The sequence below is a fragment of the Cervus elaphus genome, chromosome 25, assembly GCF_910594005.1.
Source record: "Cervus elaphus chromosome 25, mCerEla1.1, whole genome shotgun sequence".
Classification (NCBI taxonomy): domain Eukaryota; kingdom Metazoa; phylum Chordata; class Mammalia; order Artiodactyla; family Cervidae; genus Cervus; species Cervus elaphus.
The window spans coordinates 59321543-59345126 of NC_057839.1; the positions used below are offsets into that span (position 1 = coordinate 59321543).

The 23584-nt window shown below is 44.6% G+C and overlaps 2 protein-coding genes across 5 annotated transcripts in view; both read right to left on the reverse strand.

Annotated features, from left to right (window-relative positions):
* TRIO (trio Rho guanine nucleotide exchange factor) overlaps positions 1 to 23584 on the reverse strand; it is a 354591-nt gene that overhangs the window by 311386 nt on the left and 19621 nt on the right. The gene's annotated exons all lie outside the window — the stretch shown is intronic.
* On the reverse strand, positions 14368 to 15831 carry LOC122683491 (methylmalonic aciduria and homocystinuria type D homolog, mitochondrial-like). The gene has a single exon (XM_043887112.1). It carries the CDS (start codon positions 15586 to 15588, stop codon positions 14698 to 14700), a length of 891 nt encoding a protein of 296 aa, XP_043743047.1. The 5' UTR covers positions 15589 to 15831; the 3' UTR covers positions 14368 to 14697.

Genomic DNA, 23584 nt, shown 5'->3' on the forward strand with positions numbered 1-23584 from the left:
AAAAAACCTGCAATGTTTTTAGTTTTTAATTACAAACAAGCTGTATTAAGTGAAGATGTTGAACAGCCAACGGCTCCAGGTGGACTCACACAAACAGATGAGAAAGTACATCACTCCACACTGAGGTCCGCTGACAGCTGACGCTGGCCGTGAGCTGCTGGGAGTCAGGACAGGTGGACAGGCCCTACACACGGAGGCCCCGGCCTGGGTGTGGGACTGTGTCTGCAGCTCAGCGGAAACAGGCTCTCACAGGAGGAGTCTGATCCCCGGTGAGGACTCAGAACAGCAAGGGTGATCGAGGATACTGCTGAACAAGAAGATGACAATCGATGCAGAGAAGGATGGGAACCACGAGGAAACCACAGCAACGCCGGAAGAAAGTCAAAAGGCAGGATGAAAACTGAACCCAGAAAGCGTCTGCCCTCTACTCCCAACCACCTCACCATTATTTTCCTGAAACTTCAGGAAGCTTCCACATACAGGATATACTGAAAAGAAACATGACGGAACAAGTGTGTTACAAAGGAAGTTTATCTCAGAAGCATTTAAAAGATGCTAAGATGTGATCCTTCTCTAAAGCTCATGTATTAATCACACGAGGACAGAACAGTTCAAAAGGGACACAAGACTCCTCCAAACCAACCAAGTCCGGCATCATGACAGAGCTAATATTAAGCAGACGCAAGCATGTGCCGGAGCACTGACACCCTATGGCTTTCTCAATACGACAAAATCACAAGTTCAAAGCCTCAACAACGCTGCTCGGTGCCTTCGGGGGATCAGCGGGCAGTAAAAGGCTCCTTGCAGGACCCAAGCCCTGTGATCTAACAGCTGGACAGAAGCTGTGAGCAGGGGACAGCCTCGCAGCCCTAGGACACGGCCTTCCCAGCAGCTGCTGGCTGTCTTTTTGCTGAAAGGTCATGAAAACAGTGGGCAGGATTCCCATCAAGACGGTCCCCAAACGCTGCTGCTGCTGCTAAGGCAAGTGACGAAGCTCCTCTAACCAAAACATTCCAGAACCCCCACGGGATAAGGTCTACAAGGCGTTCAGTCGGCAAAGGGCCGGAGTTTGCACAGGCAGAGACTCTGGACACCAGCTCAACCGGCTGAGGGGCTCTGAGGTCAGTCAAGGTCAACGTGGAGTCCTCCCAGAGCACACGGAACACAGGGGCGAGAACCGTTTCTTAACCGCAGGATGCATCTTCCCCACACGAGCCATGGCCTCTTGGGTGTTATGTTTGAAAAACAAATGCTGACAGTGAAAATAAAGTCAAACAGTCACCGTTCGTCAAAGGTTACTAGCTGGCAGCGTCCCACGGAACCCCGGACCACCAAGGGCAGAGATGCTGATACACGCGGCCAGGAACGGGCGCAGCTGTAGCAGCGTGTCCTTGCTCCAAAGACGGGAGGGGAGAAGGCACGACCAATCCCATTACAGAGGAGACAGAAACGAGACTGATGGTTAAGCAGTAGTGCTGAGCTGTGTTTTTTTCCTTTTTAATTAGGGGTTTTTTTTGGAGCGGGTTGGGGGAACTAGGGGTGTACTGGTCAAAGAAAGAAATATTTAACAAGTAAATCTTTGTTTAAACTAGTGGTGTTTGAAGGATGCATTAATTCTTCTGAAAGAGCACACTCCTTTTTTTAGTAAACTGATGCCTTTTTAATAGCATTTTACAAAGCAAAATCTCCAAGGACACACTTTTTTTTATTATTATTATTTATGTTTCTGGATTCCACTATTGAAGAAAGGAGAGAGAGAAAACAACCACGTTTAAATCACAATTCTGGTTGATGGAGAGAGAAGACAAATGACAAGAATTACCGCGCAGGCTGTAACCTCACGTCCCGCAGAACCAACCGCAGGTGTTTGGAGATAGAGCCACGGCTTTCCGCCGAGAGAAAGAAGGAAGGCTCCAGGAGAGCAGGAACACACCTGCACATGATAAGGGGTTAGCCACAGCAGGGCAGAATGAGGAGGGGCCCTGTGCACGCTGTGGGAGACACCCACACCCCCAGATCACAGGGGACATCTGGGCTCCATCCGGAGTCCCACTGCCACCCACCCCGGGGCTGCCCGCAGGCGTCCCAGCCGGGGAAGGTGCATGGAGCACTGATGCCCTGGGGTCAGGGGCGAGAGGCGGGTAAATGCCTGCCTCCTCCACCTCTGCTCCAGAGGCAGTCAATGGCACAGAGCACGTCTCAGCAGTACTCGGTCCCACTTTCCCTATTGCTGTTCCGTCACCTGGTCGTGTCCGACTCTTTGCAACCCCATGGACTGCGGCAGGCCAGGCTTCCCTGTCCATCACCATCTCCTGGAGTGATTCTCCTTATTAATCCTCTAGAAAACCAGGGAAGGATGAAAAAAGTCATCAGAACGCCAAATTCCTACCAAGGGAGCACTTCTGTCAGGAGAAATTAAGTGAGTTCTTAAATGCTAGGGAGCTTTCCAATGGGTAATTTCATAGGACAAACAACAAAACGTAGAAAAATCATAAGATTAACCAGGGGGGAAATACATAAAGTATAACAGTGTCCTTTTTAATTAATGACGTTTTCTCACAGACCAAGCTTCTGCATGTAAAATTTTCCCTTATTTCTATATTTTGATCCTCAGCGAAGTTAACACAGAGAATTTATACCATCATTTAATCATGCTTCTGTTATTACAAGTGAGGTTTTTAGCCATATCTACAGGCAAGTGGGAAGAAATCAACATTGCATTTGATAAGCCAATCCTTTCCTTCTAAAACAAAGACTGTCTCCTTGCTTTGCAAATGTCACTATTGGGCCCACACTGACAGCAATTCCTATTTTAGTATATGTGCCGCCGAAGCCAGCACTGACAACAGTTCCTATCAGACATAAGTGTGTCCCGAGGTGGAAGCACCTCTGTTGGGCAATCCAGGCACTGCTACTGAGACCAAGGGCCCAGGGTGCTGTTTCATTTAAAGACGGTACCAGCAGAAGTCACAGGGGATGGTGAGAGAGAATGCGTCCCCACCTGCCACCGAGCCCAACGAGGATGAGGACACAGCAAACAGCGATGGCCACATATTCACAGCTGGGCCCCTCTCCATGGAGCTTCGCCAGCAGTGACTTAGGTAAAAAGGAAAGTCTGGGTTACCAAATCCTCAGAACTCATTAGTGTATCAGTGGAGAAAGAAAAAAAAAAATACTATCCAAAGATCTGAAGAGAAAGAACTGAAAGAAGTACTAAGATGAAATTCAAAGATAACGTGTAAAGTCACATTTACATTCAAAATATTAATTTCTTAAGTTCAAGTGAGGAAGGATCTGGGTGAAAAAAAGGAACTAAAGGAACAAAAAAACCCTGGGCATTCTGGAGAGCTCTATGAGCGGGAACTCGGACAGGACAGGGCAGGGCAGCATGTACCCTGCACAGGTCACAGAGATCAGAGCTGGTATGCTGTGATCCACAGCAGTGCGAAGCGTGGACGCTACTGGGGGGCAGCGAGGAAAAGCGCGGCTGCTTAAAGAAGACCCTGAGGCCAGGAGGGACCTGCTCTCTGTTCTCAGACATTTCAGAGACTCCGCAGAAAAGAGCTCTGGTGGGTCTGGATGCTTGAGCTCCAACAGCCAACATCGGAATCAACTGACGTTTCAGGGGAAGAGAGCTCACCTTCAGAAGAGTATCGAGGCGGAGGGATGGAGAGAATACTAGGCGATTAAAAACAGAGGTTATGCGCACGTTTAGGAGCTTCCTGTGTGTGTGTGAGTGCTCAGCTGCATCCGACTCTCTGTGACCCCCATGGACTGCAGCCCGCCAGCTCCTCTGTCTATGCAATTCTCCAGGCAAGAATACTGAAGTGGGTTGCCATTTCTTCTCCAGAGGATCTTCCTCACCCAGGAATCGAAGCCTGGTCTCTTGCACTGCAGGCAGATTCTTTACCATCTGAGCCCCCAGGATTCAAGTTGCCAAATCTCTAAGCTGCATGACTTTCATGAGCCCTTGAAAATTGTTATGGGTATGACTGGGAAGAGGAGGCCGTGTCATTTCTTGAAAACAAAGCAAAAAACGCACAACTTTCCCTACAAGGCCATGATCACAAAGATGTATGAGATGTATGAGAGACTCTTTGGGCAAAATGAGGTACCACTACTGGAGATGAGGAAGAAGGTGGATCCCGGAGGGTTTCAACTTCAGTGCTCTTCCTCTGGGCTGTGGAGCTAGTTCCTCAGACCTGCAAACTTCCTCAGAAGGCAGCAGGGTATGGGACAAAGAACACAACATGCTTCAGGGTTAGAGCGGGTTGGGTCCAGAACCCAAGAGCTACCTGCCCACATACTGGCCTCGTGACCCTCAGCAGGTTCCAGGGGGAAAATGCCAGGACCCATGTGAGCGGGGCCCTGGGAAGGCACCCAGCAGACAACCTAAGGAAGGCTCAGCAGGGGCTCCCCCAGATGTAAAACACAGAAGAGGGACCCCAGTAAAAAGACCATACATCATGACCAAGTAGGCTTTATCCCAGGGATGCAAGTATTCTTCAACATTCACAAACCTATCACTGTGATACACCACATTAACAAACTGAAAGATAAAAGCCACATGATTATCTCAATAGATGCAGAGAAAGCCTTTGACAATATTCAACATCCATGTATAACAAAAACTCTACAGAAAGCAGACATAGAAGGAACATACCTCAATATAATAAAAGCCATATATGATAAACCCACAGCAAACATTATCCTCAATGGCGAAAAATTGAAAGCATTTCCCCAAAGTTAGGGACAAGACAAGGGTGCCCACTCTCACCACTACTATTCAACATAGTTTTGGAAGTTTTAGCCACAGCAATCAGAGAAGAAAAAGAAATAAAAGGAATCCAGATTGGAAAAGAAGTAAAACTCACTGTTTGCAGATGACATGATCCTCTACATAGAAAACCCTAAAGACACCACCAGAAAATTACTAGAACTAATCAATGAATATAGTAAAGTTGCAGGATATAAAATTAATACACAGAAATCCCTTGCATTCCTATACACTAACAACCAGAAAACTGAAAGAGAAATTAAGGAAACAATCCCATTTACCATTGAGACGAAAAGAAAAAAATACTTAGGAATAAACCTACCTAAAGAAATAAAAGACCTATATATAGAAAACTATAAAACACTGATGAAAGAAATCAAAGATGACACAAATAGATGGAGAAACTTACCATGTTCATGGATCAGAAGAATCCATATAGTGAAAAAGAGTATACTACCCAAAGCAATCTACAGATTCAATGCAATCCCTATCAAGCTACCAACGGTATTTTTCACAGAACTAGAACAAATAACTTCACAATTTGTATGGAAATACAAAAAAACCTCAAAAAGCCAAAGTAATCTTGAGAAAGAAGAATGGAACTGGAGGAATCAACCTGCCTCAGACTATGCTACAAAGGTACAGTCATCAAGACAGTATGGTACTGGCACAAAGACAGAAATATAGATCAGTGGAAAAAACTAGAAAGTTCAGAAATAAATCTACACACCTATGGATACTTTATCTTTGACAAAGAAGGCAAAAATATACAATGGAAAAAAGACAATCTCTTTAACAAGTGGCACTGGGAAAACTGGCCAACCACTTGTAAGAGAATAAAACTAGAACACTTTCTAACACCATACACAAAAATAAACTCAAAGTGAATTAAAGATCTAAATGTAAGACCAGAAACTATAAAACTCCTAAAGGAAAACATAGGCAAAACATGCTCTGATATAAAATCACAGGAAGATCCTCTATGACCTACCTCCCAGAGTAATGGAAATAAAAGCAAAAATAAACAAATGGAACCTAATTAAACTTTAAAAAGCTTTTACACAATGAAGGAAACTATAAGCAAGGTGAAAAGACAGCCTTCAGAATGGGAAAAAATAACAGCAAATGAAGCAACTGACAAAGAATTAATCTTAAAAGTATACAAGCAGCTCATGCAGCTCAATACCAGAAAAATAAACCCAATCAAACAATGGGCCAAAGAACTAAACAGAAATTTGTCCAAAGAAGACATACAGATGGCTAACACATGAAAAGATGCTCAACATCACTCATTATTAGAGAAATGCAAGTCAAAACCACAATGAGGTATCATCTCACGCCAGTCAGAATGGCTGCTATCAAAAAGTCTACAAACAATAAACGCTGGAGAGGATGTGGAGAAAAGGGAACCCTCTTACATTGTTGGTGGGAATGCAAACCAGTACAGCTACTATGAAGAACAGTGTGGAGAATCCTTAAAAAACTGGAAATAGAACTGCCATACGACCCAGCGATCCCACTGCTGGGCATACACACTGAGGAAACCAGAACTGAAAGAGACATGTGCACCCCAATGTTCATCGCAGCACTGTTTACAATAGCTAGGACACGGAAGCAACCTAGATGTCCATCGGCAGATGAATGGATAAGAAAGCTGTGGTACATATACACAATGGAATATTACTCAGCTATTAAAAAGTACACATTTGAATCAGTTCTAATGAAGTAGATGAAACTGGAGCCTATTATACATAGTGAAGTAAGTGAGAAAGAAAAACACCAATACAGTATATTAATACATACATATGGAATTTAGAAAGATGGTAATGATGATCATATATGCAAGACAGCAAAAGAGACACAGATATAAAGAACAGACTTTTGGACTCTGTGGGAGAAGGCGAGGGTGGGATGATTTGAGAGAATAGCATTGAAACATGTATATCACCACATGTGAAATAGACGACCAGTACAAGTTCAACGCATGAAACAGGGCACTCAAAGCTAGTGCGCTGGGACATCCCAGAGGGATGAGTTGGGGGAGGAAGGTGGGAGGGGGGTTCGGGATCGGGGGACACATGTACACCCGTGGCTGACTCATGTCAATGTACAGCAAAACTACCACAATATTGTAAAGTAATTAGCCTCCAATTAAAATTTAAAAATTAAAATTTTTTAAAAAAAGGACAACCCCTGGCCCCTAGCCAAGGACGTACTCGGCAAAGGGCAGGTGCAGAGCTGACAAGCCGTAATGGCACAGCCAACACATGAAACTCTTCGGATACTCAGTTCTTGCCACTGTGCCTAGTTACTGCTCTGGCTTATCCACTCAGATCCTCAACTCGGCTAAGATCCTCCAGTCTGTTTTAAATGCCCCTGACACTGGTCTACAAAGCAAAGCGTGAGGAAGCCAGAGCATTCCGAGTGCACAGCAATGGCCCTCAAACAGGGATTTCTGCAGTGCAGCTGCCCGGGGGTGCTGGACACAGGCCCACATGCGCTACCTGAGGGTCCTGTGCCGCCTGCCCACAGCCATTCACAGCCTGGCATGGGGGTCAGCACTGGTCTTCAGATGTGATGGATCACAGGACACCTGTGAGGTTCTACCCGCCAGCATCAGGACCAATAGGCAGCTAACGGCAGCTGGTTAATCAAACCAGCCCATCCTAAATGAAATCAACTCTGAATATTCACTGGAAGGACTGATGCTGAAGCCGAATTTCCAATACTTTGGCCACGTTATGTGAAAAGTGGATTCATTAGGAAAGACCCTGATGCTGGGAAAGACTGAAGGCAGGAGGAGAAGAGGATGACGGAGGATGAGGTGGTTGGATGGCATCACTGAGTCAGTGGACCTGAGTTAGCGCAAACTCTGGGAAATGGTGAAGGACAGGGAAGCCTGGCATGCTGCAGTCCCTGTGGTCAAGAGTCGGACACAATTTCGAGACTGAACGGAACTGAAAACAACAGTTGACAGGAACAGGTGGCCAGCTTCCAGGCTCATCTCGCTGCAGTGTCCACAAAGTGCTGAGTGGGGCCCCAACTTCAGTTTCAACAGATGCCCCAGCCTTTGGAGAGGCACTACCAGCATTCCGACCAGGCCAACGCCTGAGCCCTTCCAGTGTTCCCTTACACATCTCAAGGCACCTAAGAACAATATGCTATCTGGAGAAAATAGCCAGGTTCATCCTGTATTGCTTAAATAAGATGTCTTCTTCTATTACTGAGAAAGAGGCTGTGATGCAAGCTGCATGTCCTATGAAAAGGTAGGAGGCTGAGACATACACAGAAGTAGAATAGTCCACTGTTAGTTTTTGTTTTTTTGTTTTTTTTTTAATATAATTCATACAATGGAACCTCCCTAAAATTTCTAAAAGTGAATTGAACAAATGCAATTTTCTTGAATGGTCTTTATATCTTGCTGCTATCTAGTCACTAAGTCATGTCCGACTCTTTGTGACACGATGTACTGTAGCCCGCCAGGCTCCTCTGTCCATGGGATTCTCCAGGCAAGAATACTGGAGTGGGTTGCCATTTCCTCCTCTAGGGGATCTTCCCAACCGAGGGATCAAACCTGGGTCTCCTGCTGGCAGGCAGAGTCTTTACCACTGAGCCACCTGAGACGTCTTCTTCATACCTTAGCTCTTTGATAAAGAATTTCACTGCATAAAGTTAAATATTTTATCCCATGTAGAAATATAAGCCAACTAAAATAAAAAACTCCAGAAGAAAATTAAAACTATCCACCTATATTCTCTATTTTGAGATGTATTCTTGTCTTTTGAGATGAGACAGCTCTAAACACACGTCCTACTTCCGTGAATTTTTTTAAGCACAAAATGAGATTCTCAGCAAAGTCCAATTTAGGTTACATTTTTTTTTTAAAAGCAAGTGAACCTTATTTAGATAAGAACACTGACAGCTTCCTTTTAACTCAATATGCTCAGCACAGTGAAAGAAACAGAGGGGTAAAGTCAGTTAGCCTCTTTTGCCCCATTCCCTTCAAAATAATCTTGTTTAATCCAATGAGAATAGGAAGCTCCAGGCAGCATGTAATGATCAGTTCACAAATTGAGGCCACACAGACTGAAAATATCAGCATGTAGCCAGCTTTTTATCTAGGTTATTCCAGGAGATTGTACCAGGAAACCAGGGGATATAATGCACAGACTGGACTAGGACTGTATTCCAGTGAACTGGTCCTTCACCCACATGTCTTCCAAGGATCAGGTAAACTTTAAGGATGTTACATGTCCAATACATAGAAAACTCCAGATTGTCAGAATAAAAATAATGCTTTTAACAGCATCCATTCTGCTTTGTTTATGTAAATGCTTTTCCTTTTGAAGAGTCCCGAGGGCAGAAAAAGAATGCATTTTTTAATTTCTAGATGGTTTTTAAAATCACATTTAGAGACGGATTTAACCTAGCATTACAGAACAGTTGAGAACAAATACAGACCAATTCCTCTAACAGACGGTGGAAAAGCTTCCAGGGGCTCCAGGCAGGGAATTGAAGCGCTGGAGAGGAGTGTTTTCTCACTCTGGGACACCAGACCCACCTAGGAGCGGGTGGAGACGGGTAGGAGACATGCAGGCCAGGAGTGGGGGAGGGCTCTGAGCAAAATAACTTCACACGCCCAGAAGAGGAGGAGATTAAAAAGCTTTTTTTCACCACCCTTCTTCTGTCCCAGGGGAGGGAGGTGGGCACAAAGACCCCCTTCTGAGTTCCTGTGAAGAAGGGCAGGCCCCACGCCAGGTCCTGAGTGTTGACAAACCCTGATTCACGGCTCCGGTCCCACTTAGCTCCCACATAAAACGGGCGATTCAGCCACTCAAGGGGCTGGGGCGGGTTCTGAATTCACTTAGGTCTGTTTGGAAACAGACCCCCATTGACAGGGGCTCTGACTCAGCAGCATCTCGCCTGACTCCTCTTCTCGGCAAGTCGTCAATGCCGTGGTGTGCCCCACACTGAGTCACACATCACTGTATCCAAGTTAGGAATAAACCACAAAACACTCACCACGGGAGTCATGAATGTCTTAACATGACTCTCATCCTCTGTAAATGCCAATTAGAAAACAGAGGGCAGTGAGTCAACGGACCTTACATCCTGGTTCAGCAGGGACAGTCCCAGCTTACCCCTATTGTTCCAAGATAATTATCAGTAAACCCCTCTTTCATAAAAGTGTCTCTGTTTAGACCATAAATTATACAATCAGCTTATCAATCAAGAGGGCTTCCCTGGTGGCTCAGTGGTAAAGAACCCGCCTGCCAACGCAGGAGACCTGGGTTCGATCCCTGGGTCAGGAAGATCCCAGGAGATGGAAATGGCAACCCACTTCACTATTCTTCCTGGAGCATCTCATGGACAAGAGCCTGGCAGGCTACAGTCCACAGGCTTGCAAAGAGTTGGACACGACTGAGCATGCACGCATCCATGATACTAAGTGGTAAGTAAATGTAACACCAACATTGATAAAAATCCTTGCAGTGAGTTTGACTGATTTTGCTGGTTTGTTTAAACTGTAACAACAGGTCTGTGGAAATTTCAGGGCAAGTCCTACATCCTACATCCTACAGATGCTCTTACCTAAGAGCCACAGGTTCAATCCCTCAGTTGGGAAGATGCCCTGGAGCAAGAAATGGCAACCCACTCCAGTATTCTTGCCTGGAGAATCCCATGGGCAGAGGAGCCTGGTGGGCTATAGTCCATGGCGTCACACAGAGTTGGACACGACTGAAGCGACTTAGCACGCACATACAGATGCAAAGCGGACCCAACAACCTGTTGGCTGAGTATGCAGCCAAAATACTCAGCCAATAACCCTGAGGGGCCTGACACAGTGACCAGAGAAGTGAGAGCCCTTGGCAGAGTTGGGAGCAATTCTTCCTCTCCAAGGGGTCCTGGGTCCCAGCCCACAGAGGGACCGTCTTTCTTTTGCTCCATCTCTTTTTCTCCTCTTCCTCTGTCAGCTATCATTTCTATTTTATATGTTAAATATGTATATGTATATATGCCTGTATGTATGTGTGTGTGTGTGTGTATATATATATATGTATATATGCCTGTGTGTGTGTGTGTATATATATATGTATATATGCCTGTGTGTGTGTGTATATATATATATGTATATATGCCTGTGTGTGTGTGTATATATATATATGTATATATGCCTGTGTGTGTGTGTGTATATATATGTATATATGCCTGTGTGTGTGTCTGTATATATATATGTATGTATATATGCCTGTGTGTGTGTCTGTATATATATATATGTATATATGCCTCTGTGTGTGTGTATATATGTATATATGCCTGTATGTGTGTGTGTGTGTGTGTGTGTGTGTGTATATATGTATATATGCCTGTATGTGTGTGTGTGTGTGTGTGTGTGTGTGTGTGTGTATGCATGCTCAGTTGCTTCAGTCCTGTCCAACTCTGCAACTCCAGGGACTGTAGCCCACCAAGCTCCTCTGTCTACGGGATTTCCCAGGTAAGAATAATGAAGTGGGTCAGCATGCCCTCCTCCAGGAGATTTTCCTGACCGGGGGACCAAACCCACATCTCTGCATTGCAGGCAGATTCTTTACTGCAGAGCCACCAGGGAAGCCCATATATTTATATATAATACCTTATATATTTATATATATATTTCCCTATTTCCTAGTGAACTGGAGGCAGCATGCTTTAAAATGTCAGTATCCTGGGCCGTCCAAATCCCCAGGTCCCAGGACAGGAGCTCCAGCAGGGAAGGTGTGTCTCTAGTGCCCCAAGCTTCAGGACAGCCAGAGCCCAGCAGCGTGAAACTCGCACAAGCACCAGAAAGGGAGCAGGGCCGTAACAAGGTCTCTGTGTGTTTGAAATTTTCATGACATTTTGTGTGTTTGAAAATATTCACATTCCATCATTATACAAAAAAATAAAATGGGATCTTTAAACTTTGAAATCATTAAATGTGTGAAATATAAGCCACAGAAAACAAAATGTAAATGTGGCAATTTATTTATGAAAGTTTTAAATACATGAATATTCATTTGTTGTCAACACCTAAGTGGATTCCTGAATAAATCCCCTGCCGCCGGGGCGTCCTTGTATGTTCACTGCTGTGGGCGCCTTCCTCTCTCAAAGCTCAGGGCAGAGTCCATGGGACAAACCAGCCACAGGGAAACTATGGGAAACGGGCTGTCTGTGCTCATCTAAAAACACCCTTGTGAAAACTGAATTTAATGGTCAAGTGTTTCAGAAGACCACTGCATTTATTAAATTAATATATTCAATATCAATTCTCTCAATATATGCATCAAATGTTCAATGGCCATAAAGATGGGACTTAAGGCCCAAAACCCAAGTGACTATGATGTAAAGAAAAATTAAATGCTTTGGCTAGCTCCGACTACTTGGCATTAAGCAAAAATATTATTTTTTGAAAGGCTCAATGTATCTAACTTTTAAAATCATCTTTGAAAGCATAAATAGGAATTTAAGACCTCTGTTTTATAAAGAACTGGCATAAAAATGTATTTTTTAATGAGAACTATGGTTCTCATTTAAAATGTAGTCACCTCTAAAAAATAACATATCACTATTTCTGATGCAAAGATACAGATTTACTGTAACACGGTATTTTGTGAACTTTCTTCTCATAAGCATGATCTCCCCCAACCAGCACACACACGCGTCAACATATCCTATATATTTTCATGACTCTCATAAATTATGCTGAGGTCATATAAGTGGACTGATGGTCAACTATACAAGACAAAGCCTACATTACCACTTTGGGGCCGGGGGGGGGTGCCCAAAATATCTGTATAGTTGTCAATGTGATAAAATGAGTTTTATTCAAAATGCCCAGGCAAACTTAAGTGAACTGAGCCTCATCATATCTGATCCTGAGAAAACTAGGTTTATGAAACGGATCTTGCTTCCACATCTTGAAGTTATGTTCCAAGACCTAGTTTTATGCTGGTATATCACTGAATTTTAATACCATAATAATATAGAATCATCAGCTCCAAAGAACATACAATTTACACAAAAGAGAAACAAGAATTGGACTCCACTCCTAGACCTTAAAGAATTTTTTTTTTTAAAGTAAAAATTGTGGAAAGGGTATTCTAAGTAAAGAGTGGAGAAAGTTAGAAGGAAACTGGAAAACTTGTAGAAAATATTTGCATCCTGATAGTCTCAAGAAGAAAACTTGTGGTCCAATTCCTGCTCACAATGTTTTGGAAGTCATGGAGTTCTAACCAGGGGCAGTCTGGAGACACTTAATGGATCTCTTCTCAGAATACTGTGTTCAAATACATAAAAGAAAAACAATAACGTTACACAGAAAATCAACCATGTTTTTCGAAGTCATCTAAAGACTTCAAAGTATTTCTGTGCTTCTTTAGGACACACGAAACAAGATGTAGCAGCCAGTCTAGTAACCACTGACATGTGAATCAGTGCTGAGCACTAAGGAAACTCTGAGGCCTCTGCAGTTAAGCACACATAACAGAATTTGAAAATATGTGTGGTGTCCACTGATGACAAGTCACAGGTGCTGCCAGAACTACTGCGTTACATTCACGATGGAAAGAAATACCGTATTTAGTTGGAGAGCTGGGAAAAAATAAAGATGTAATTAATTTCTTTCCCATCCAAGTTCATGGGTTTCTTCACTCCAGCCAAAATCTCCGTACTCTGGACACTGCATTACTTACTTGACTTTTTGAGCTCTACCTTTGGATGGAATGTCTTAAGAGTCACTGAGAACCAGGCTCTTAGGCAGGGGACCATAAGCTCTGAGCAGAATCTTTCCCAGGCCAGGATTCAGGGGGCAGCCCTGTGTGTGCCCCTGACCCCAGATGACCAACTTCTCTGAGCTGCTAGTCAATCCCTTCTTTAAGTTATGAAAGCAAGGTAAAGTAGGCTGGGTAGGTAGACAGACAAGACACAAAGACGACTTGAGGGGGAAACAGAAAACAGAGATGGGCTTAGGGCAGCTCTGTGAGAGGGCACCAGCCCTCTCCTCCAGCACCTCCTCACCAGGAGACGAGGCCACCTCCCCTCCCTCCCCTCACCCCACCCCTCCCCAGGAGACTGAAGGCCCCACACACTTTGGATAAATTCCCTTTGTTGCCCCAGGAGCCAGAAAAGCCTTCACCAAGTCAGGCCCTGAAAGTATACGCCAGGCTGTGATGTAACTCCTCAAGTGCAAACTATGAAACACCAGGGCCACTGAGTATTAGACCACTAGGGATGGGTGGCAACTAGAGCTACCTTCCCCAGAAACTAGCAGCATCATAAAGGGGATCTTTTCCCAAAGGCCATGAAGAATCTCCACCTTAGTGAGGCTGAAGTGTCAGCACACAGGCTCCTTTGTCTCACTTCGCTGCAGTGACCTTACTTAGAGCCCTGAGTGGTCACTGCTGGGGGTTCGTCCATAATGCTGCATTTGCAAACGACAAGCAAGGCTCTACCTAGATTTATGTTGACCATCACAGGAAGGCAAGAGTTATAGAGATGGACGCTTCTCATTTATATGCACAAAACAACACAAACCCTCTGGGCTTTGATGCCAGCATTTTTTTTTTTTTTTCCATAGCCAAATGTATGATTTATTTTTGGAGAGGTATAATTAAAAGTGAGGTTTTTCCAATTAAGGGGAGAAATAGCAATATGAGATCATACCCTGGTTACATGTTAATTATCACATTCTGTACAATGTGGATGTGCTCAACATGTATTTAATGATAATATGAGTATTTGAAATTTAAAAATTATAAACCACTTGCCAATATTGTAAATCCATAATGTTGAAATAAATACCTACAAGGGAGTAAATTTTAAAAACGGAAGCCTTTGACAATGCTTGTGGATCATCCCAAATGTTACAGACAAGCAGAAGATCAAATTAATTGACACTACTGCTAGTTTCCACTTAATTTCTTCATAATATGGCTGTCTGGTGTAGCATTAGTAAAGATACTTCCTACAACCACATGGGTACCCCAGAGACTGTGACGAATCACTTTACAGCAGCCAAGATCATCAACAGAGAATCCTAAATGTCGATAGCATTCATCTGTTTCAAAAAGAGTGTTGTTTGTATATGGTCCAAAAAATGCCAAACCAGATGATGGGTCAATAAAGTCAGCCCAATAGCCTTCAGCTCGAAGGGCATAGCAAATTTCCTTAGCACCGCTGATGAACTTTTCTAAGAGCACTTCTCTTTCATTTTCTACCTCCTCACTCCAAACAGTCATATCATTCTTAGTTTTCTGTGTTACAGTCAGAATCATTAGTTTGTTGGTGGCTACTTCTGGAAACAGTGATTCAAAATCTCTTCGCAGCAACTCTGGACATGTTTGGATTGCACACTCTACTTTGGCACTTTCAAAGTAAGTTTCTGCACTGTTAATTTCTTGTTCAACAGGTGTATCATTACCCTGAAATTCATTCACGTATTGTGCCATAACAAACTCATGTCTTTCACTCGATAAAGGTTCTGCTAGAACATCAGGTAAAGTTTTATGAACCTGGCTTTTCTTCTGTGATGCAGTCCCATTGAGGTGACAGTCAAAACCTATGTTCCCAGGAAGCTGGAATCTCTGATCCTGAGGTCCAAATGGTCCCATGGTTTCATCAGGCCAAACTGTTCGAGAGCAGATATCTGGAGGTGCAGTGGCCACATGAGACTCATCAGAACCTGAAGATCCTGCGGTTGAAAAGGCTCTGGGATTGACAACCCTTTTAACTAAAGAGCAAAATCCTGGGAGATAGGAAACCAGTCTGGCTCTGTTACAGAGTACATTGGCCATTTCTGGTGGAAAGGGCAGACGAAAATTATCTTCCCTTTTGTAAAGTTATTCCAGTCGCCGCCGCCACAGCCGCCTCCAGCGGTCCCAGGCCCGTACTCTCGATGCCAGCATTTTTTATCTGAATTAGCAAGGGCTGATTTCTTGCTTTCTAACCTTATCACCAGGGCAGAGGTTTCAGACCGGAAATACCAAGAAACAGCAAGGAACCAGTCCTCGTCAGGTTTCAGACACACTTCTGGTCTACTGAACAATTCCTCTGCAGCAAGCTCTCCTCGTCTCTGTGGGCGACTCTCATCTGTGCTTGGCAGAGTAATGAAAAAGACAGGACGGACCGAAGAGCAGCTACTGGCTAAACCCTGCCTTTGTCCTCCATTATCCCAAATAATGCAGACTGCCTAATTCTGACCTCGGGCTCTTCAGCTTAGGGTCTACAATCAAATGTTATAAAGTTTAGCTAGCCAGCATGACCTTAAATGGTACAATTTCAGAGTCTTTCAAATGCTGAAAAATTTAGGTTGGCATTCCTGTAGTTTTAGTCAAAAGTATTCCCTGGTGGCTCAGTGGTAAAGAACCCGCCTGCCAATGCGGGAGTCACAGGAGACTGTTCATTCCCTGGGTCGGGAAGATCCCCCTGGAGGAGGAAATGGCTACCCACTCCAGTATTTTTGCCTGGAAAATCCATGGACAAAGAGGCCTGGCAGGCTACAGTCCATGGGGTCGCAAAAGAGTCACAACTTCACAACCAAACACCACCACCAATTATTCAGAGTGGACAGTGAGAAACTCAGCAACAGGCCTTTCTTATAACGGCGCCACGTCTGCGGCAAGCTATTAGCAAATGTTTTGCTTCTTTTACAACGGTATAAATAATCTGCCACGTGTATAGCTTTCGTCGAACATCAATCAGTTCTTTCTGGTCATACAAACTGAAGTACAAACCAGATGTCTGACTTAGTTATTTGACTGGGTAAATCAGACTTGGCTGGGTCTTCTGGATACTCTCTGTGTCTTTACTACTCCAGGCCTAGAAAGATCTCCAATTCTTCCCCCAATACCTTTATGATGTTTGATCTCAGGGCAAGGCTAGACAGAATTGAACAACTGAAATGCTGAAACAGGGTCACACTCCAATTAATTTCTCATTATTACAATTGCTAATATACTATCTTCATTTCACCAAATGCTGAAATAATATAGCAAGTTAAAATAGGTATTTAAACTTTAATACATTGAATGCAAATAGTTGAAAAGTGATAAAATACATTTCTATGTATATAATATTCTCTCTCAAGAACTTCAAATCAACTCCAAAAAAGGTTTTACTTTTACCTACTGCTGAGCACACAGTAGGTGCTCAAGAAATGTGTGATGTGTGAATGATTAAGTGAGCATTAAAGAGTGTTTTAGGTAAAACAGAATGTAAAACTGAATGGTGAAGGATTCAGGAACTAGCAAAAGATTATCGAAAGCAAGTATATCAAATTTTTAAATAAAACCAAAGCTTTTTAACCCCGGTATATATAAATTACTACACTCTCTCCATGGAATGTGTTAAGAAAAAGCTAACTATTATCTACATCATAAAGCTAACCACAAAAAACTTTAATATGTCTAATATGAAACTCTTTAAAAAAACCAAAACATGTCACAATAGGAACCTCTGCTTTGAGCGAAATACAGAAAATACACCCCAATATTATATGGGAGTTCTATAAGGCAGGGTCCCCCAACCTCTGGGATCTAATACCTGATGATCTGAGGTGCAACTGATGTAATAATAATAAAGTGCACAATAAATGTAATGTGCTTGAACCATTCCAAAACTATCTCCCACTGCCCTGGGTCTGTGGAAAAAACTGTCTCCCACGAAATTGGTCCCTGGTGCCAAAAAGGTTGGAGACCACTGCTTAAAGCATTTTCTTAAATCCCTAATACATGGTCTGATTTCCCATCCTGTGACCTCCTTCTCTCCCTCTCCCCAGCTTCATCTACATTCCATTTAATCACCTGGAACCCTGCTTTTCTCAACTACCTTCTCTTTCATCTATAAAAGCTGGCCACCACCTGTTTTTAATAATAAACCCTTTCTAAAACACCTTGTCTAACAACCAAATCACTCTACAGCTGGTGACAACACCATCATGGGATCCAAGTGCTATTAACTTACAAAATATTTTCAAGCTAATCCTAAAATACCATTAAGTACTTACCACTTTTAATTTCCCAAAAGTAGATTTCAATCAACTAGCAGGTGATCCTAGTTTTTAAGAACTCACTATGAACCCAATATGAGAAATCATAATTAAGTGTAGCAGACAATTTTATTACCACCACTGCAGAGAATAAACGCAAGTTACAGCGCATCTCATTGACATGCATTTTATGACAACTCGAGCACTCCAGTTGAATAAAACAAAGGACATCACAGACTTGATAATCACTTCAAGAGAAGCCAACATATAAAGAATTTATGAAACAGGGCAAGCTATTTCCTGGGATTCAGTGGTAAAGTCAGAGCCGTAGCCCAAATTTCCCACCTTTGAAAGAAAATCTCTCATTTTAAAATCACTATAAATAATACCTGGAATCGAAAGAGAGCTGTTCAGACATCAATCAGTGATCATCAGAAATGACATCATCCCACAAAAGTAAAGGACACGGCAACGTGGGAACACTTTCTTAAAAATACGACTCTTGTACCATCAAGCACAACTGTGTGAGGTAAAAATATGACATAAAAATAAAAAGCATGACATGAAAAAAAAAAAACAGGGGGACTTCCCTGGTGGTCCAGTGGCTAAGACTCCATGGTCCCAATGCAGGGGGCTGGGGTTCAATCCCTGGTCAGGGGAAGAAACCCCACATGACCCAACTAAGACTTCACATGCTGCAACTAAGACCCAGGCCAGCCAGATAAACGAATAAATAAATGTTAAAAATATAAAAACGGGGACCTTCTTATAAAAGAAAAATGGAACAAAGCTGTCTTAATACCCATGAAGACTGTAACAGGAGTGATGAACAAAATCATCAGACCAGGATGGCTTAGATTTTTCCCTTTAATTCTGTCCTACCCAAAGAACAAGAAACTTAATCCACACATTCACCTCAAATAACCTAGTTGAAAAGTCAAACACTCAAACAGTACACATCAAAATCCTGACCCTCTACATAGTGGCCCTGAGGGTGCCGGCTGCAGAGGGCACCCAGTGACCACGGGCTCTCAGATCCGGGCGGGAAGCTGGCAAAGCCTTCCTGCTCCAAGGCTCTCTTGTCCCCCCAGGCCCGTGGGAAAGGCCACCGCCTGCCCCAGGAGAGGAACAACACACGAATCTGGGTTTCCTCGTGACATTTCTAACCAGCAATTCTCAACACAGGTTACTGCAACAACCAGGCTGAGACATCAACCAGTAACTAAAATGAAAAAACACGGACACACAGGAACATGAATTTAAACATTCCTACTGCCAAGTGGCGGCATGAACTCGTAAGCCCTGGCACCCACCAAGTCACAGAAGCCAAACAAACCCAACCGACTAAAGCCTGGCTCAGAGGGCTGCCTGTGAATCGGGGGCAGGAGCGGATGCGCGCACACAAGACTCTCCGGGGCAGGAACACAGGACCCGGAGCAACACAAACGCGTTACTCCACTGCATGGGAACTGTGGGGTAGAGATCAGCTTGAAAATCAAGCATAATGGAAAAATGAGCAGATCTACACCAGGCTTTATAAGTCATATTCTACTGCAATATACTCAAGATTCATCGGAGACTCTCCTATTCTAAAAATGTGATGAATAACACATTTGCGGAGCATCTACTTAGTTCACCTATGTGGGGCCTCCCTATTTGGGGGGAACTCAGGGTAAAACTCAGAGTGCATCTCCTGCATGAGGCTATGTTCAGTGCACTTCAGTCACTCAGTCATGTCTGACACTTTGCGACCCCATGGACTGCAGCACGCCAGGCCTCCCTGTCCATCACCAACTCCCAGAGTTTACTCAAACTCATGTCCATTGAGTTGGTGATGCCATCCGACCATCTCATCCTCTGTCGTCCCCTTCTCGTGCCTTCAATCGTTCCCAACGTCAAGGTCTTTTTCAATGAATCAGTTCTTTGCATCAGGTGGCCAAAGTATTGGAGTTTCAGCTTCAGCATCAGTCCTTCCAATGAATATTCAGGACTGATTTTCTTTAAGACTGATTGATCTCCTTGCAGATTAAGGGACTCTCAAGAGTCCCTAACGTTAACAGCACTAAAAACTTGGTGGCGAACTGAACACCTGGCGAGCACACTCTTCACGGGTGATGAGGCCCATGAGATGCATGATAAAGCGTTCCATCCGTGACTTCGGGGCGATGTTCTACTTCAGGGCGATGTTCTCGGTGTGATACTGTGAATGTTTACACCTGTGAACACAGTCTTCACAGCTAGTAAGACCTCTTTTCAACCTTACAAACATGAGACAGAGTCCAAGAAACTTTTCCAAGGAGCACGCCACAGATGACCACCATTCATCAAGGGTATCTATTCTCAAATAAGCATGCAGTGCCTCCTTGCAAGTCCCACCAAAGTTTCTTCCCTCCCCTGAGGTGCTACCGTTCAGATGCCTTCACAACATCAGGTTGTTATCAGCTGATTCTGATAACAGAGATTGAAAGCACAACATCAGTAAAAAATGAACTTCAGGGAGATGTTTAAGTTGATCTCTCTATAAGAAATAAATGTTTGGTAGTTAAATGAAGCAAGATTACTTGGTCAACTGAAGAAAATCTGTCTCCGCTACGCTCCCTGAGTGCAACGCTTGCTCCTCACGGCCCACGTTCAAAAGCTGCCTCTCCGGGACCCAGAGCCCCTTACAGGTCTGCCCCCTGCCTTCCTCTTCACGCCCAGCCTGGCCCAACAACATGTGTGGCCCAGGGCAGACTCTCCCTTGGGAATTAACGCCTGTGGCACCTGGTAGCCCGTCCAAGATAGGCCCCAGAAATTAGCATCTCCTTGCGGCCTGGAGTCTCAGGCCCTGCCAACAGCTGAGCTTTGAACACTGGTTGTGCCTGCCTGCTTGGGGGCTCATCTTTCCTTAAAATACCTCTTTCTTTTAAAGGAGAGAGTGTTTTTGAAACCCGACTTTGCAGAAACAGCTTGACCTATTTATGAAAAACTGGGTTGGCCTCATATTGATGTGTATAATTTTAAAAGGCCCTGTGGCCTGTTTTCAGATTCCTGTAACTAAAGCCTTAAAAGGGAGGGGAAGTCTCAGAAATGGAAGCGAGGTATGGAAAAGGGAAGGCCGAGAAGGACCTGAAACTTTCTTAGCAGGCTGATGGAAAGTTCTCCTAAGAAAACATTCCCGAGAGCTTAGAAAACCAGCACTCTCACTCCCCAACGCGACCTTTCCACAGTCTACCCACTGGGAAATCAATTCGTTGGAACAAAAACATTCACCAGCGACTAGATCCCAATCTCAAAGGAAACCTTGAGAAAAGGTGCTTCTTCACTCTCCTCTGCAACTGATCAAACCTAGTAGTCACTCAGCAGACACGGAATCTGCTGAGCCTGGCCAGGCTAGATGGAGCTGGGGATGGCAAGGGAGACAAGTCCCCTTGCCAAGTGGGAGAGGTGTCGTGGGTCTGGAGAAGTAGCTAACTCTTCAACAGTAAACAGCAGTAAGCAGGTCAACACAGAAGTACGAAAACAGCCAAACGAGGAGAGGGGCCATTGCTTCTCCTCACCCGGCCGGCCGGCAGCTTGCATGCACGCGCCCCAGGTGCAGAAGCCGGCTCTCTTCCTCCCACCGTCCGGCACGAGAGAGGATGTTACACCAGAAAGACATCTGGGCCTCGAGCCAACATCTGCCTCCCACCCTCGGATGCGCCTGCCCTTGCCTGTTCCTCCAGCCAATGTTCAATAAGCACCGACTGGGTGCTGGGTGCTGGGGATACAACCATGAGTGAAGTTTAGCCTTGATGTCGATGACAGCTAAAAAAATAAAATATCAGAAAGAAAGTACCTGATGCTGGGGTGACAGAGCCCAACTTAATTGTGATGAGTAATTATACCGCAGTTCAGCGGGAGGAATCGAATTACCCCCGAAGTCAGAACTAGTGGTATTTTATTTGCTAAACAAAGTTTAGCAAAGATCATCATCCAATGCCAGTTTTACATTAGATATACCTGTGGTTAAAGAGGCATTGTGTATGGAAAAGGAAATAGCTACCCACTCCAGTATTCTGGCCTGGAAAATTCCATGGACAGAGGAGGCTAGAGGGCTACAGTCCATGGGGTCGCCAAGAGTCGGGCAGGTCAGGGAACCAAGATCCTGCATACTGTGTGGTATGGCATACAATAAATTTTTTTTAAAAAGGTGTCAAGTAGAAAAAGATTCAGAGTCAGGGGTGATGCCAGGTGAAAAGGCACAGAGGAGACAGGAGGGGACCCACAGGAGGGGCCTCACGAGGGGCCTGGGGACAGGGCAGGGGGCTCCGCGGGCATCGCTGCTCCCCCAGTCCAAGACTGTACCTGTGCCAGTGCTTTACTTATCAAGACTCTCCACGGGGAGCCTCGCTGTGGATGCTCCTAAGTGCCTGACCCAGAAATCGGACTCTCATCTGCCTCCAGCCAAGTCCAGCAATGGCCCGGGAGCGGTGTGGTCACTCTGAAGTGATCAGAGAAGAGACATAAGAGGCAGGAAAAAAGTGAGAAAACAAGGGATTAAAAAAGAAGAGAGTCTGTTTCATGAAGAATGGCACTGGCTACCGCAACAGGTCCAGAATCAGGGCGTGTGCCCCTGGCAGCCACCATCCGTCCCATTCTAGCTGACCTGATCTCGTCTGGATGCCAGAAAACCCAGGACAGGTGAATGAACCCAGGGCTCAGAGCCACACACAGCTTCCAACAAAGGCACTGGTGACAGCTATTTACAGGGTTCAGGGGCCTTTCTGAAAAGCTTACTTTTCAGTGAGGCAGATGGGGCTCTGTTTGTGAAGGACTAAGGCTGTGAGAATGAACTCTGGGTGAGTCACTCTCCTAAAGAAAGTCCCTCTGAAGGACACGCAGAGACAGAGCCTCTGAATGAAAGATGGATGGTCAACAGGAAAAATGAAATAAAATACAGCTCCTGGGAAGGTGGGGGTGGGGGGGGAGCTTGTGTTCATTCATTTTCCTTGAGAGCATCCTTCCTTCAGAGAGCTCCACGGCCATACACGACCAGGGGCAACTGGAAAGAGCCAACCTGTCCTGCTGTCCATGGTTCTGGGGGCCGCACGTGTCCTAAGTGTTTCTAACAAGCAAGATGACAGCAATACCTCGGGACACCAAGGGTAAAAGGCTGAACGTGCGTTAAGCGTGCAGACACTGCCATGAGGAAATTCCTCCTGCAGAGGTAACAAAGCAAGCAAAAGAGAGATGGGTTTAGAGGCCTGGAAGACGAAACAGACAAGCACACCAACGCCAGTGGGTTCACGAGAGGAACAAAACAGGACTCGTTCCAACTCTGACCAGAGGGAAAAGATGAGCCTTTCCTGCTAACGAGGAGTAAGTTCATGGAAAGCTACTCAGTGACTCTCCAAATCCCACTGGCCAGGAGGGCACTGTCCAAACATTCGTAAAGCAATCTCAGGAAAACAAGACCCTGGGTTTGGGCAGCAGGAGCCTTTCTTCCCTTGATGTAAATCAGATCCTGAGCAGATTCTACCATCAGTTTTGCCTCATTACCATGACAGGTGGGTTTACAAGCCAAATAACCTCCCCTCAAGCTATCCATTTCAATAATTGGGCAATTTCACCCTGATTCATTCATGCCAGTGCCAACAGAGAATGGTTCCCAGGAGGTTGAGCCAACCTTGCCAAGTGGTGTGCCATGCTTTTCAGAGAAACTGGGGCTTAACTCCTGACATTTCCCTCCTCGCTCCTGTGATGGCTCTGAGGCCTCTGGTGAGATTATTTTTCAGAAGCTTTTCAATATAATTACCAAGGTTTTTGTTGTTGCTGTTAAATTT